General features: G+C 40.1%; 1 protein-coding gene across 2 annotated transcripts; it reads left to right on the forward strand.

Annotated features, from left to right (window-relative positions):
- Positions 1–8,319: 8,319 nt before the first annotated feature.
- Positions 8,320–15,887, forward strand: Setx (Senataxin). Of its 2 annotated transcripts, XM_065219521.1 has the most exons (10): positions 8,320–8,469; positions 8,552–8,666; positions 8,729–8,806; positions 8,865–10,779; positions 10,844–11,935; positions 13,530–13,909; positions 13,976–14,225; positions 14,288–14,454; positions 14,508–15,512; positions 15,574–15,887. In XM_065219521.1, exons 1-10 carry the CDS (start codon positions 8,459–8,461, stop codon positions 15,727–15,729), a joined length of 5,169 nt encoding a protein of 1,722 aa, XP_065075593.1. In that variant the 5' UTR covers positions 8,320–8,458; the 3' UTR covers positions 15,730–15,887. The 2 variants fall into 2 exon arrangements, with proteins under 2 accessions (XP_065075593.1, XP_065075592.1); XM_065219520.1 differs by having other exon boundaries at positions 8,321–8,469; positions 13,530–14,225.
- Positions 15,888–17,718: the final 1,831 nt, after the last annotated feature.

Genomic DNA, 17,718 nt, shown 5'->3' on the forward strand with positions numbered 1-17,718 from the left:
TTTGCTGAACGACGTGTTTGGGGTATCATCCAAACCATTTGTGGAATTGTTCTATTATTTTGGTTATCGTTCTTTTATGGTATTTTTTTATTAGGGCTTTGACAGTTTTGGACCATTGTTTCCCGCTAAATTTGGCAGGTGGAATAAGCCTCGGAATAAGCAACAAAACGAGAGCAGCTGTGATAACGAGCAACTAGCAGGAACAGCATCAGTGTCTTCAATTTTACCACATTTTGTCATTCACCACCCTTCTGCACGATACGAATAATAAGATGGGGACACCTCGGTAACGCTATCATACGGAAGGATACTCCTGTTACGGGATTTGGAGGTATGTTGATAAAATTTTCGAAGTTTTTCGATCTTGCTTCCGATTTTACTAATCGATGTGTTTTGATCTTCAGCAGCCTCGTCAATACCGGAATGTTAGGCTACTCCCACAATCACCATCGAGAAGCAACTTTCCTTCAAGCACATCCACACCGTTTGAAGGAAATTATTCCGATATCGGGATTTAATCCGAGGATAATGCCAACAATCAATACGAAACTAACGATTTTAAATTGGCTCACTACTTGACTAGCCTATTGTTCCCAAGCAAATCGATTAAGGAACCCAATTCTAGTCGAAAATCTAGTACTACACTATGTGTGTTTTGATTCGCTATGAAAGTTTGATAAATAAAATGAGGGGTTCGTGGATTTTCCTATGTTTTAAGGGGTGCATCGATTAGCTTGGAACCGAAGAGAGTACTAGAGCTGAGCCAAAAAGTTGAGCACGTTTCTTCGGAACCTTCTGGTCTTAGAGTTAGTTTGATAATACCAGCTGGAGCTTTAAACCAATTTCAAAACTCCCAAATTTGGATAGAATCCACCCAGATTGGTCAAAACTGAACCTACCCGAAAATTGGCAAACCATGTTCACGGTGTTTCGCAAAAACCCCTTAATGGGTATACAAACACCCATTTCCGCTAAAAGTGCCCCTCCTCATTTAAGGCATGTATAGAGATCGAAGCGAAGCGAAAACCTCATACAAAATACTAAATTTTTCACCTGCGCGAAAAACGCATTTGGAAAATTTTTCACTTCGCTTTGAACTGTAAACCGAGGGGCACGCAATAACCTTTAACTCCTACGCAAGCCTTTTTTAAGTACAATAATTACAGTTAACTACATGATTAATTACTTTAATTACAAGCGTCGGAAATTTTTTGATTTAATTACTTTTAAGTACAAATTTCAACTTTAATTACAAGTCGCATAAATTAAGTACATTAACTCCATTAATGTACAACGAGAAATGTACTTCAATTTCCCCCCAGCGTACCGTTAGACCCCTTCGTTATTGACCCGTGAAAAAAAAATATCACAGGCCCTTTTGCTACGTTAAGGATAATGTCAGCTCTGATAAATTGTATCGCTACCGCTGTTATGACTTCAGAATAGACCCTATAAACATACATCTCCTGGGACCTACGAGGAAATCTACGTTGGTGATTGGTGCCAATTCACATGCAACGATCAGTTCGTGATTGGAAATGTAGTCGGATTTCAATACTGCCGAGGTGTTGGCAGGGCAATGAACTATATCCTGGATCACAAATCAGACAATGACAGGAATGTTTGTTTGTGCTACCTGGTTCAACCTAAGAAATAACGAATTTAATTTGGTGGATTTGAACGAAAACAGAATTACAATAGAAAATTATGTTAACCTTTGCGTGCCTAATGTCTAAATTTGCATAGATTTCAAAATTCAATTAGCTCTAAAAACATAATTTCTCAATATTTTTCTTTACAACAAATTGCATTTTATCGGGAATCTATTGAAGTTTTCGAATACATCTGAAAATATTTTGATCAATTCATGGTTCCGGAGTTATTTCGGTTCCCGTTGGGGTCACTTTTGGTCGGCATTCGGCTTTATTGTTCTGTAATAAGTACACACACGATGAACATCATGTTTTTTCTCTCAAACGATGTAATTGGACCAGTGGCAGCTATTCCGACGGTTCACAATCACATTAGGCATCCCGGAAATGTTCCGGTGCCCCGGGGAAGTGGCCAATTCTTAAAAAGAACCAAAACACATCATGCGACATATCAAACTTCATGATTTTACAAATCTTGGCCAGTAATGGTTTTATTGAGAGTTCATGGTCACACTAGCCCTCCCAGACATGTTCCGGTGTCCCCAGGGAAGTGGCCAATTCTTAACCAGAACCAAAACCCATCATGCGACATATAAAACAACATGATTTTACAAATCTTGGCCAGTAATGGCCTTATTGAAAGTCAATGGTCACACTAGCCCTTCCGGGAATGTTCCGGTGCCCCCGGGGAAATGGCCAATTCTCAACAAGAACAAAACCCATCGTTCGACACATCAAACTTCATGATTTTACAAATCTTGGCCAGTAATGGTCTTATTGAGAGTCCATGGTCACACTAGCCCTCCCAGACATGTTCCGGTGCCCCCGGAGAAGTGGCCAATTCTCAACAAGAACCAAAAACCCATCGTGCGAAATATCAAAATCATGATTTTCCAAATTTTGGCTGGTAATGGCCTTAATGAGACTCGACGGTCACACTAGCCCTCTCGGGCATGTTCCTGTGTCCCCGGGCAAGTGACCGATTCTCCACAAGAACCAAAACACGTCATGCGACATATCAAACTTTATGATTCTGCTGAACTCGGCCAGTGATGGTCTTTTTGAGAGCCCACGATCCCATTGGCCCTCCCTGGCATGTTCCGGTGTTCCCGGGTATATTGTCAATTATCGACAAGAGCCAAAATCCTTCGTGCGACATATCAAACTTCATGATTCTGCACGGCTAATAATGGTCTTAGACAGTCCACAGTCCCATTAAATTGTCCCCCCCCCGGGTAAATATCCAACTCCCAATAAGAACCAGAACCCCTCGTGTGACATATCAAACTTCATTATTTTACGAAACTCCGTCCGTAATGACCACATTAAGAGTTCAAATTTGCTATCCCAGACGCGATCCAGTATTCCCAGGAATGCTGTTACACCTAAAGTAAATTATCGAATTAAGACAGTTGTTCATTTCATCCCTATGCTGATTCAATAGAATTAAGAAGTTGTACTAGACATGTTTTAATTCTTATGATTTTAACTGTTTTTCTTATTCAACAGTGTACGCAAGCCCAACAGCTATTACAAAAATAGTACCCCTTTTCTTCCGATTTATGTTTCTTACATGTAGCTTTAAGACATACATGACACAATGATTTTACCTTTTCATCATTGGAACGAGAACAAATCGAACACCTCTTTCGTCCAGAACCACATTTATAATCTTGATGCAAAGATTTTGGTTGATGTAGGTTGTTGCAAGAATGGCACAAGTTACTAATGGATATTTTTGGTTGCTATTGAAAATTTAGTCGATTGCTGAATTTATGTATGGGCCCAAATTAGGGACACTTAGGCCGGCATTACCTGCATTTCCCCTATTATTTGTCAATCCTTTTCTTTCAATTCGTTCTTTGACTTGTTCAAGTGCCAACTCCTTTGCCAGCCAGTCTTAAAATTTCCGCTTTCGGCTCTTGTCATTCGGTAGGTAATGCAGATATGCAATTGTAAATAGGAAATACGCATTATTGGAGCACATATCCGTAAGGTTCATGAAAACAGCAAACGATCATCTGTTCGTTCGCCATTTGCAAGTGTATCTCGCGGTCGCTTTATCTAGTGTACCCACTCCTCCCTTCAATCTGTTGTACAACTGTACTATTTTCGGCTAGATTAAATTTTTCTTCAATTGATCCTAAATTAAAAAAAAAATACATCGCAAATACAGGCACAAGCTAAAATCATCATCTGTAGAACTGTGCTGCGAGCATGGCTTAAAATTCGAACATTTTTTGATCGGGAGGAAATTTAAGAAAATGTAAAATTTGAAGACTTGTCGTCACAACTAAGTGATTCCCATTTCATTTGTATGGCAATCACGGCCCTCATTATGAGTATCACTTCCTTTTCACTGTATATTGTCGCTTGAGTTGTAAACCGATATAACCCACTCGTGACAATCGATTTTATTCTAGTTCTGCATTAAAGCGCATTATTCAACGAATACAGTGCACTAGATACGACATTATGTTGAACGTACAAAACGAAATTGAAATCGATTGTCGCGAGTGGATTATTTCAGTTTCCAACTCTAGCATGGTGCTTCAAGAAATTTAGTATAAGTATTCGGATAATTGGTCATGTTTGTAGTCTAGTAAAACATTAATGGGCGTATTTCGGGGTGTAAGAAGAGTTTTTGAATAAATTGATTCATTCGAGTATGTGTTAAGGGTTTTCTTCAATTTTTTTTAAATAGTTCAAGAATAAGGATTTGGGTATGGTTTTAATTACATTTGTGTAACTTTAATTACATTAATTACAGAAAATTTATTTTTAATTACATTAATTACGTAATCAAATTGAAGTACGTGTTTCAATTACAGTAATTACACTGGCACTGCTTTGATTACGCGGAATTAAATTTAATTACATGAAATACTTAATTTTCATTTTTAATTACTTAATTACATAGTTGAACACCTTGTACTTTAAATCCAACGCAGTCAAAAAGGCTATTGCGTGCCCCTCGCTGTAAACAGAAACGATCCAGTGAAATCTAATTTTGTGGATCGCATCTTTTTAGCTTACGTTTATTTTTTTTTCGCGCATGCAGCGCTCGCGCAAAAAAAAAGCAGCTAAGCGAAAAGTTGACGTTTTGGGAGAGCGTTTCTGTCAGATTTTCACTTCACCGGAGGTGTAAACTGATCGATTTCATTTCACATGAACTGTAAACTGCGAAAAAAGGAAACTGGAAAATGTTCCACAAACATTTTTTCACAACGTTTTTCGCTAGCAAAATTTCATGATTTTTCACGGGCTTCAATTTTTGTTGCGCTGCGATCTGTATACTAGGCTTGAGTGGGTAAAAATATACCCATTATTCAAGCATGGACTGATTCTTTAAATGAGTATTTTTTACCCATTTTAAGATTTCAAAATTTCCCCATTTTTCGACAGCTGCATACATGGTTTGAAAATGGGTATTTTTTACCCATTAATGGGTTTTCACGAAACACCGTGTTGGGAATGGCTAGTTGACAAATGAAAGTCGATCGGGTTCATGTCGATGTTGTCCATTTGTCAACTTGTTACTCCCAACTAGAAATACTCAGAGGGAGAGATAGGCGGAGAAAACAAAATACAATTCGGCAGCAGGGATTTTTATCTAAATTATCTTGCAACCCTTGCTAAAACCACAAACGAAGTGACAGACGACTAACTGGCGAAGAAATCCATTTAAATAATGTGGTTCACTGTAATAGAATTTTCTTGGAAGCTTGTGCCATCATCCACCAGATGGGTTAGTTTTTTGTTTTGATTTGAACAAAGTTGATTTTGTGTACAATGATTCTTTGACAGAGTGCAAAGAGTGCGTATCATTTTGTCATTTTTTTATGGATTTCAGTTTTGAGTAGAGTGAAAGAGATAAAACCAAAACATTCTAGTACATTTGGTGAAAATGCTAGTTCAATCTAGTAGAAGTGTTGCCATGTGGTACAATCCAGTAGTAGTGGTGTTGCCATATGGTACACTGAAAAATTGCAATAGCAGGTTAGTCACCAAAGTTTTCGAGCCGCTCCGTCTGTCTCTTCGTTTGTGGCTAAAACTTAGCATTTCTCATGACTTTAACTTTTGATTCGATTTACGTGTAAATTAATAATTGATTGCATCGCAATATTTTGCACATTTGTTGGTGCCATTAACTAACCAACTAAGATCAATTAATCAATAGAGCTAGAATATTGCTTTTGATTCCAAAAACTAGTTAAATTTGAGAAGCACACGAAACATAAAGGTGATTGAATTTCTGTTCGAATGCAATACTCTCAAATTTAATCTAGTAAGAATAAGAAATCCTCGGAAAAAATCTAATGGGAATGTTCGTTTGGCTCAGATTTTGACAGTTCATTTGGCTCAAAACATTCTCTCCGCTCATTCTCTTCTTCTAGTATTTCTACTCCCAACATTGTTTACCCATTTTTGGGAACACTGATAAATTAAACTATTCGCATTTTGCTTGAAATTTAATCAATTTGACATTAAACTCCGTTTTATCATATCGAAAGATTAAAAATTAATACTCTCTTTAAAAACTAAGCATCTGACATTAATCCCAGTTTAATCATGGTTGTTTAGATTGAAGATTATCTCTTTTTAATAAATTTTAATCATATTTGATTCTATTTTAATAACTTTTAATTGAATTTTAATATTTTTTTAATTTTATATCAGTATTGAAAAAGAATAATATATAATACTGCAAAGATTATTTCGTTTTAATCATGCATGACTTTCATATTTACTAACCTAGTTTTAAGACGATTGTTTGTAGATCGCAAGAACCAATAGTTGTTCTACCTATACATATATATATATATCCTTTTCTCTCATTTTGTTTGCTCACAAATTTTGTCAACTGATTGTAGGTAAAATCCAAGAAAAAGAAACATACATTAGCACATAGTTTTACACAAACTGAATTAGCTATCGTGGATTGGTATTTTGAATCTTAGACTATAAAAATCATTGAATTGTGCAAAAAAAAAAAAAAAAAAAAATAGAGCTAGAATATTGCTTTTGATTCCAAAAACTAGTTAAATTTGAGAAGCACACGAAACATAAAGGTGATTGAATTTCTGTTCGAATGCAATACTCTCAAATTTAATCTAGTAAGAATAAGAAATCCTCGGAAAAAAATCTAATGGGAATGTTCGTTTGGCTCAGATTTTGACAGTTCATTTGGCTCAAAACATTCTCTCCGCTCATCTCTCCTTCTAGTATTTCTACTCCCAACATTGTTTACCCATTTTTGGGAACACTGATAAATTAAACTATTCGCATTTTGCTTGAAATTTAATCAATTTGACATTAAACTCCGTTTTATCATATCGAAAGATTAAAAATTAATACTCTCTTTAAAAAAAACTAAGCATCTGACATTAATCCCAGTTTAATCATGGTTGTTTAGATTGAAGATTATCTCTTTTTAATAAATTTTAATCATATTTGATTCTATTTTAATAACTTTTAATTGAATTTTAATATTTTTTTAATTTTATATCAGTATTGAAAAAGAATAATATTTAATACTGCAAAGATTATTTCGTTTTAATCATGCATGACTACACAGCAAAAAAAGTTGTTGAATATTACATCGAAACTGCTGCAACCAGGTCAATCCATCGGTTGTGTAATATCACATTGTACAATGTACATCGATTTTGCGAACAAAATTACATCCATTGATGTAATATTGTATCTGCGTTTTGCTATTACATCATTATTTCATACATCAGCTTGAATTACGTTGATCGATTTTACATTTTTTTTTGCTGTGTACTGCCGAAGTAATAATGGCTCGGATTCAATAGGGCTTTTTGACGTTTAATCGGCGCACACTACTGCACCATTTCAATCGAACGAGTGCGAGCAAGAGGGAAACAAATTAGTGGGAAAACAAACCGTGCATTCATCCATGTGTGCTAGATAGAGAAATACGATTAAACGTCAAAAAGGTCTATAAGGTGAAGCGGGAATCTGTATACTTTTTAAGCTTTTTTGATTTAATTTATCTTTGAGTGTAGGTTCAGTTTTGATCGATCTGTGTGGATTTTACCCAATTTTGGGAAGTTTTTAAATAGCGTGCGCCAGCATGCCGTTTATGTTTCTAGACCAACAATTGAAATAAGCGAAACAAGCAAACGTAAACAATGGCTTTAAACGCAAATTTCTCGAGAGTCAGAATACACCCACGCAAACTAACAATGTCATTCGATAAAAGAAGTTTGCTCTTTTAGATGCTGGTGTTAGATTGCGATTGATTTTCGAGAAATTTGTATTTGAAGTCGTTGTTTACGTTTGGTTATTCCGCTTATTTCAATTGTTGGTCTAGATTTATGCTGAAAACTGGCATCATTGCGCAAACGATAACAAAACGACGTTGACCGTCCATAAACAGAGCAAACAGTTCTGGAGAAATGCTATGGCGGTTATGTTATGCCGTAATAAAATAAATAATGTTTGTTTTGCTTCCTATTCGTCACTCGCTTGTGAATAATAATAAAACAGTTATCAAGTGAAATCTCGTTACCCTACAGAGTGAGGTTTGGTACCGTATACCGTACGTTTAATGGTGGTTTAGAATCTAAAAAAAATACTACGTAATTTATGATGACCCCGTCTCCAAGCTCACGGTAACGTCGCCAAGTAACGAGCGGTTTTCATGTGAAGATTTTTTTGGCCATTCGGCATTTCCCGAATTTGCGCAATAATTTGTGATGTTGGGACTGTTGAATTGTTGTTTTTCAATTATATTGTGAAATTTCTTAGTTCAAGCTGCCAAGCAATCGTTATAGATTATGGATTACAGGTAAGAACAGGATTTGCGGATGTTTACACTATCCACCATAAATTCCAAAACAATGACCTTTTTTGTTTTCACAAAAATACAGGGAAACTACGCGTTGGTATTTGAGACGGTTGCATCAGACCGACTACCTTATTGTTAACATAGGAGAGGAAACCGATATCAGCCGATCGGTTCGTTCGGTTATTGAGTTGAATAAGGTGGGTGGAATTCATTGGCCTTGAGTTAAACGGCCTCGTAAAATGGTATCTTTTATTAACAGATACACTTCCAACATATTTCCAAGAGGCATTGTATTATCAGCTGCCAAAACGGGGTGGCCACTTTGACGGACGAAACGGTGAGTTGAGTGTGCATAAATAGATTCATGTGGAATATATGTAATTGTATTTTGGCAGTCCACGACGGGAACGTACGTAAACGATCGCAAGTTCAGTCGTGAACATCCTGGGTCAATCATCCTAAAGGAAGGCGATCTCATTGGTATCGGCACTCCTTGTCAGCAAGATGAATCGTTCTACAGGACGAACAGCCATGTGCTGTTGTTTCAGGTCTGCAAGGATCGAAATCGGATCGTTCGACAGGGTGACGTTGATATGATTCTGGGCAGTGATGAGGAACCAGAAGACGTCAAGGTGTTCGCTTTGCAGCAAGTGCCACAGCAGAAGGAAATTGCGGGTCCGGCAAATCCCGCGAAAAGGGATGAGCGTTTGTATCGGATTGTGGAGAGGATTGATTTGTCGTCGGATGACGAGGCTGTGCAGTATCTGGAAACGTCAGAAAGAGTAACTCGGTTGGACGAAAGTATTCTCAAGGAAACAGAAATAAAGTCTAAGGAGCTTGAAGAACAAAAGCGTCAGAAGGAAGAAGAAAAGAATCGCCAAAAAGAAGTTCAGGCCGACAAAGAAAATAGACAACAGGAAGAGGATAATGTCGAGATTTCTAAAGCGAAAAAAGCGTCGAAGGAGGAAAGAGCGAAATCAAATGCCGTTGACGATAAAAATAGAGACGATAGGCAGGAGAGGAAGTCATCCAAAGATAAAGACGAAAGGAGACATCGAGAGCATGAAAAAACCCCTAGATCTCACGATGATAAAAAGAAAGGTCGTCACGAGCAAGCATCCAGTTCTAGTCGAAGGCATGAGGACCACAAATCGCATCATAAACATAGAGATGAGAAGCGCGAACGCAGTGGAAGTAGTTCTAGTAAAGGCCAACCCGAAAGCCACTGGGATAAGAGTAATGGTCTCCACCGAGATCGACAAAAGTCTCCCGATAAAACCCCCGTTGGAGATATAAAGCTAATTGACGACTATTGTGATAACAATAACAAGGCAACGGATCAAGTTATAGATTTAGATGAGATCGATGAGCGTTTTCAAGATTCATACGCATGTCTGAGTCCAGAACGTCCAGCAGCGCAAAGTAGTGCATCAGCAATATCGTTGGACGACAGTGATGAAGCTGAAGATGAGGAAGATTTCAGCGAACTGAGATTAACGCAATCTTTCTATCGGCGAATAAAGAAAGAAGCACAGGAGGTAGACACACAGGAGGAAGATGATCCAGAACCGGAGCAGCCGATTGAAAGGCAAATTAAAGTGGAAAATGATTCACCAAGAATGTCACCTTTACTACTGGACGACACGCCAATTTACATCACTGACGATGACGAGGACGACGATTATCTTGAAGATTCGAAACGGTGGTTTCAGCGTTTGTCCCAAAGAAATTCGCCCCTTAAAAGTAAAGCGAGAACATTGGAAGATGCTGATCGATTTATTTCGGCACTACCCAGTGTAAAACCAATTGAAATTGACGAGTATTGCTCTAGAGATCAAGACATCCCTGACGATATCCTTGATATAGTGCTGGAAGAACCAGAGGCAACAACATCGCTTGGTAGCCCTGAACGGAAACAATCGTCCTCTTCGACTACTGATAAATTGAATCTTCCAGGAATTGAAAAAGTACCATCTCCCGAAATTAGCTACACTAAAACTAGACAAGAGGAACGCGATGAATTTCTGGATAATTTTTATGAAGAGTTAACGCAGGAAGAGAAGCAGAAACAGCCTGATGCGTCGTATGTTTCACCTAATCTGAAAAGCCAAACATCTTTGGATCCCCCTGGATCCGTTCCATCAATGACAGTTCCTAGTGGTTCCAAAACGACCCTTAAATCACCAGATGCTGGACGCACACCGGTGAAAGAAAAGAATTCCAACAGTGCCTCTAATGCCTGGATTAGCAAGAAAATTCCTGTTATTGAGCCGCATCATATAGTGAAACGAAGAATGAGCGTCAGTGCAGGTAAGTTCATAGGACGTGCTGAAATGCGTCTACAGATTTACCATACATCCATTTCTCGTTTCAGCGTCTTTAAACAAAAAACCACCAAAGCTCGCCAAGCACTCTCCCGTTCGACAGGCGCCGCCGGACCTCACTAAAGAGGCTCGTAAGCAAAAGCTGAAAGAGATAACTGCGAAGAAAAATCAATCCAACGATGGTGATTCGAAAAATTCTAAAGCCTTAACAAAACCAAAGGTCAAATTTACCCCCAGCAATCGTGGAGCTTTCCTTACCGAGCAAGTTCCCGGACCGAGCAAGCCACCGATTCGCCAGCAATCGAGTTCTCTTGGCAATGCTATCGATGATGATTTCATTTGCACACAGTCCACCTCCTTGACAAACGTTCCATCGATAGACAATATGATCGATATTGAAGTCAGGAAAGCCCCTAAGCTGACATTCAATAGTGTCGCCAAAGTTAGTCGCGTTGCCCAAAATGCACCGGCTTTCAAAATTCCCCTACGCAAAACATCGGTCACACAGAAGCCATCATCTACCACTACACACGGAGACTCGATTCTGTCCATTTTAGATAACATCCACCTGCCTCCTACTTCGAATCCCGTGGCGAAACTACTGCCCCTCAACAACAATCATAAGCCAGAACCTCTTCCTGCTGCAGTATTCTCACCCATCCGGCAGGGCCCTTCGCGAATGAAATCGATTCTGAGATCTCCGCTCGGACTGACCCGCAAGATGACCCAGAATCGTGTCAAATGGAAAGAATCGCTGACCGAAACACGCACATTCGAAATCGACGACGGAAACTACATGACCGTGCAAACTAGAATGTACAAGGACAATAATGATTTTTTCCGAGATATGTCGCAAGAAAGCTGCCAGAATGACATCATCCAGAATATAACCAGCTGGAATGCGGATTGGTTTGATAATCCGATGGATGCGAAAATTAGCGGGGAGAAACTGTTACCGATGGTCGAAGAGTATGCCGATTTTGAGGCCTACAAGCAAATTGTGCTGCCTATATTGAAGACGGAACTGTTCCATGACATTCTGGGCCAGTATGTGGAGGTGAAGAAACGTGCCCAGCAACCGATCCAGATGAAGGTGAATCAGATCCGCTCGCAGGGACGGACGTTTGTTCTCAATTGTAGTGGTAAGTAAACTTTTCTACCATCCGTACAGTTGTCTTCTCTTCCTCTTAGGACTAGCCTATTGGTCCCAAGCAAATCGATTAACGTCCCCATTCTAGGTGAAATTCTAGTACTACAATATATTTGTTTTTATTTGCTATGCAAGTTTGACAGATCAAATGAGGGGTTCGTGGATTTTCCTATAGAGTTCTCCAAGCAGAATCTCACGAACACTACACTAATAACATAATTTTACACACACTAGCGTATACTGTCATGTGCACGGTAAGTATCAAACATCCATTTATGAGTAAAAGTTAACCCATTGTCAATAAAAGCGGCACCACTAATTAATGAGTAATTCATTATGCCAATTAGGTAGTAACTGTTAGCTAATGTTAGCAGAAACTCATTTTGTTAAAATAATTTACTTATTAACGAGTAAAGCCACCTTTATCAAAAATGGGTTAACCTTTACTTACAAAAGGGTACTTCACTGTTACCGTGCAAGCGTAGGGTTTGTTTTCGTTTTGTTGTTTATTTTTACTTTAGAATGACAGTTCTTACAGCAAACAAAAAATTTCTCACAGCTAACAAAAAATTTCATCTCACTAACACACGCAAATCGCACCAATACGAACCGGCCTGGAGAGGACTATTAGCGAATTCGTTTATTATCGGGGTTGGAACCAGTTCCAACCCAGTGCGAAACCGAACTTTTTGTCAGTGCGAACCTCAACCTGAGCTAGGTTTTAAAAACAAACGAACAAACTGACGTTTGTCAGAAAACAAGCAGGCCCAATCTTGATACCCGATCCAGGTTGGAACTGAATAATAAACGAATTCGCTGTATGTTTCGAGGGGTGCATCGATTAGCTTGGGACCGAAGAGAGTACCAGAGCTGAGCCATAGAGTTACCTCTATGGTACTACCTATGTCGAAACGGATGTCCCTCCAACCATCTTCAAGAGTAGCTGTGTCAAGCTGCTCTTCCGTGGGTAGTGCAGCTTCCAACTGCTGCGCGTAATCCTGGGCAACTCTGGCGTACCGTAATTAAGGTGGGGTCGCGGCGTTCGACTTCGACGGGTGTTATGCACCGTCGAGAGTTTTGAGCGCATGCATACTGCAATCTATGGTCCGAATCTATGTTCGCACTACGGTACGTGCGGACGTTGATAATGTCGGAGAAGAATTTCCCGTCGATTAGAACGGGATTCATTTGTTTTTCTGCGTGTTGGTCAGGTGGTCTCCAGGTTGCTTTGTGGATATCCTCCCGTCTCCCGTGCCTCCCGTCCTACCTGAGCGTTCATGTCGCCGATGACGATTTTGACATCCCGTTGTGAACAGCCGTCGTACACCTGCTCTCAGCTTGCACATCCTCGCGTTGATCGGCTGCCAACGTGTTGGCGCATCTTACCCGCTCCTTCCAGGCTGTCAACTCACCATATTGTGATTCTCCATCAACAATAATAAGTTTAGCAAGATATACATATGCTTACCTTCATTTTATCCTTCCACCAATGTACAATTGGGTTGTTTTTCGTCTATAATTAATCAATTAATTTGAAAGTTCAATAAACTTAACGATTATGACAAAATTTTCCCATCTAATTTCAGTGGAAAGTAACCAAAAACAGACCATCAACAACAAAGACTATGTGCTTATCCTATTCAGAGACAAAGGCAATGGGAACGACGTGCGTTTCCCTGCGGTCGTGACTGGACGTCGTCAGCAAATTCAATACTCGGAAGAAAACGGCATCAAGTTCTTCCATTGTACAATTGAAACCGCCAAGACTCCCATAGCTCAACGGATGCGGGATGGTCATGGGGAGAACTATCGAATCCTTTCGCTGACACAGATTAATCTGCACATGCGGCAGTTCCACGTTCTGTTCAACCTTCAGGATTCTCCCCTGTTGGAAAACATACTCTCGCCGAGGAGTAACTTCTACAGCGTTGGTGGACAGATTGATCGACATTCCTACAAAGGAAAGGTAAGTATTGATTGGCAGCGACGGTTTCCACGCGAGTATCAACTAACGACAGATCATATCCGAAAGGAAGCGCTCAACGTCCAACAGGGTGACATTTTGCTGAGTGTGTTTGGACAGTGTTTGGACATTTCCAGGCCGCACATTATGTTGATCCAAGGACCACCTGGTACAGGTAAATCCAGACTGATCAGTAACTTGGTGCTGCAGCTGCGCAGGGGAATTCCAGAGCGTCGATTGAAAATACTGGTCTGTGCTCAATCAAACACCGCCGTTGATGTAATCGTGCTAAAATTGATGAAGTTGTTAAGGTTATTGAGTAAGTCGTTGACTAGCACTGGTAAATAGTGAACATGTCAGGTTCAAAATGTCGTTTTGCAGATAAGGACGAACGGTGTAATATGCTGAGGACTGGCGCATCGACCAAGGTGAATCCAGAATGTAGGATAGTGTTCCTTGATGATTTGGCACGGAAGCACGTCAACGAACAGATCAAGTGTAGGAAGCTGAGAGATGAAGATCCCATGTTCGAAACATACTACTTACAGGTAAGTCGTATCTTAGTTTTGCTGGAGAAATTCTCATCAACTTGATTTCGCAGAAAGAAACGCTGGACAAGAGGATTAAGTACCTTCGCAGTACAATCCCTTACGGCGGCGGTAGTCTGTTGCAAAGTTCCCGCTTGCAGGATGAAATTGATCAGCTGCAGAGTCAGTTTGATAAAATCAAAGGCCTGCTGCCGGGAAACGTTGACGAAATTGACCTTCATGACAAAGACCGTCGAAACATGGAAATGCATGCCAAAAAGCAGTTTGTTGCTAAAGCAGACGTAATCTGTACTACGCTTGGCAGTTGCGGAGGCCTAACAGATTACATACAATCGCTGAAATTCGATGTCTGTATCATCGACGAGGCAACACAGTGCACAGAAATAGCTTCCTTCACCCCTCTGCAGTTTGACGTGAAGAAATTGATCCTGGTAGGAGACGTCAAACAGCTACCGCCCCTAGTGTTTGGTAAGGAATGTGCCGAAGCGGGTCTAAAAAATTCTCTATTTTCGAGAATTCAAAACTCCTTCATCGGCACAAGCCTGGAAGGTGTAAAAATGCTAACCACACAGTATCGAATGCACCCGGAAATTCTCAAATGGCCAAACGAATTCTTCTACGATGGCAAGCTAACGAGCGATCCGAGAGCGACCAAGTGCGATGGGTTCCCCTTTAAGCCTTACACCGTCTTCAGTTTGGAGTGTCAGCAAAACCAAACACAAATGGAACATCAAATCTACAACAATGAAGAAATTCATTTTGTGCTTAAGTTACTGACGGAAATCATGCAGTATTGCGATAGACACACATCTATCGCAATCATTACGCCGTACACTCGCCATAAACGTGAGTGTGAGAAGTTCCTGCACGCGAAGAGTATAACGCAGGTGTCGGTGCTGTCGATCGATTCAGTACAAGGGCAGGAGTATGATGTGGTGATCATCTCCCTGGCACGAACGATCGGCACTGGATTTCTCGGCAATCCTCAACGGCTCAATGTGGCGTTAACGCGTGCGAGGAAGTGCCTGGTGATGTGCGGAAACTTTTATGATTTGAGGGTAACTATCATAGACCGTAGACATGTAATACGTAGACGTTAAGTATTATTTTCTTCGCCAGGATGCGAACGTGTGGTCGGAGTTGCTGAAGGATGCCGAAGAGCGACAATTGCTCTATCACATCGAAGATGACGATGAGTATGACGATGCGGATACCTTTGTGGAAAAAGTGATGCGGCATCTGCGGAAGAATCCGACAGCTGATGCCATTGTTTAGGGTAAAATTACCACAGCTGAAGACTGAATAAGCTATGCCTTAAAAGTGTCGAATTCCAAAGGATACCAACGAAATCAATAGTTTGTATGGCACCAATTCGCTTAATGCTCAGAGAGAGAGTTTTAGATGTTTTTTTTTAAATGTGTACATATATATTTTTTTATATATTTCATCATGCCATTAAGTAATTCTGGAATAAAACCTAACGGGTTGTTTGCTTCTGTTTATTAAAATCGATTTATTCAATCCTGCACGCAGGAACAATGGATTTTTGTTTCAGGGCCTAATGTATTTTGTTATTGTTTCAATCATATTGTATCACTATTTCAACAAAACATATTTTTGGATCAACAAAATGGTTTTTGGAATCAACAAACAGATTATTGACTCTACAACCGGTTTGTTGATTCAAAAATATTCTTCTTTTAATTAACCGAATAATATATTTGAATCAATACCAAAAATAGATTAGGCACTGGCCAAAAATATATCCATTTGATTTAAAAAATCATTTCTCTGCGCATGCGGAATTTACACGATGACATGGGCCTAAATACTTACAGTGCAAGAAATATGTTGTACCTTTTGAGTACCAATTCCCGCTCATTTAAGGCAATGCGAAAGCTAAAATAATTTCAGAAAAGGCCCAACATTGTATTTGTTTGATGTGTTTTCATCCTTCGTTAGGGAGACATACACTATGCCATCATCCAGTATGGCGTCTAAACCGCTAACTATCGTCACCTGGAATGCTTGCTCTGTAAGAGCTAAAGAGATTGAACTTGCCGACTTCCTCCGCAAGCACAGCATCGACGTGGGCCTTCTAACCGAGACCCATCTAAACTTCGGCGACAGCTTCTGGTTGCCTGACCACAACATTATTCGGCTTGATCGCACCAGCTCCAGGAGGGTGGTGTTGTGGTCGTCGTCAAGAAAGGAATAAAATACCACACTCTGTCCCATATCCGCACCTCTATCATCGAGGCCCTTGGTGTGGAGGTGGAGTCGTCGACTGGATAGGTCCAGTTCATCACCGTCTACTGCCCTCGACAGTATGCCGCCAGCAGTGGACTAGCGGCTAAATTCAAGAAGGATCTGTCCACCATCACCCGTTCCGGTTCCCGCTTCGTAGTTGGAGGAGATCTAAATGCTCGCTATGAGGCCTGGCGGAACTACCAGCAGAACCAGAACGGTCGGCTGCTGTTCGAACACTCGCAGCATGGGCTGTACTCCGTTTGGTTTTCGAATGAGCCAACATTCATCTCACCGGCGGGCAACCCATCGACGCTAGACCGGTTCCTGTCAAATACCAGCTTGTCCAAGCCGGTAGCACAAACGAAGTGACAGACGACTAACTGGCGAAGAAATCCATTTAAATAATGTGGTTCACTGTAATAGAATTTTCTTGGAAGCTTGTGCCATCATCCACCAGATGGGTTAGTTTTTTTGTTTTGATTTGAACAAAGTTGATTTTGTGTACAATGATTCTTTGACAGTGTGCATTTTGTCATTTTTTTTATGCATTTCAGTTTTGAGTAGAGTGAAAGAGATAGAACCAAAACATTCTAGTACATTTGGTGAAAATGCTAGTTCAATCTAGTAGTAGTGTTGCCATGTGGTACAATCCAGTAGTAGTGGTGTTGCCATGTGGTACACTGAAAAATTGCAATAGCAGGTTAGTCACCAAATGTGTTTATTCCGCTTCTCGCGTGACGCGTACCGAGTCGACTCGTTTATGTCACCCAATTCCCGTTCTCGAATAGAGTGACAATTGTCGATACGAATGAACTCCGATGAACTTTCGGTGTATTCCCATAGTCGATGTATATCGACAAAACTCGTATCGGAATAACGTTTTCATGCGAGTGTTGTCGATACGTCAGAAGCAATCGAGAACGTTTGAAAAGCGTGAAAATGGAAGTGAAACGGTAAGTTTTGTGTGTGTGTGTGCGTGTGTGTGTGTGTGTGTGTGTGTGTGTGTGTGTGTGT

This window comes from Ochlerotatus camptorhynchus, unplaced genomic scaffold, assembly GCF_037179485.1.
Source record: "Ochlerotatus camptorhynchus isolate MF236.1 unplaced genomic scaffold, CSIRO-AGI_Acam_v1.1 ptg000105l, whole genome shotgun sequence".
Lineage (NCBI taxonomy): Eukaryota > Metazoa > Arthropoda > Insecta > Diptera > Culicidae > Ochlerotatus > Ochlerotatus camptorhynchus.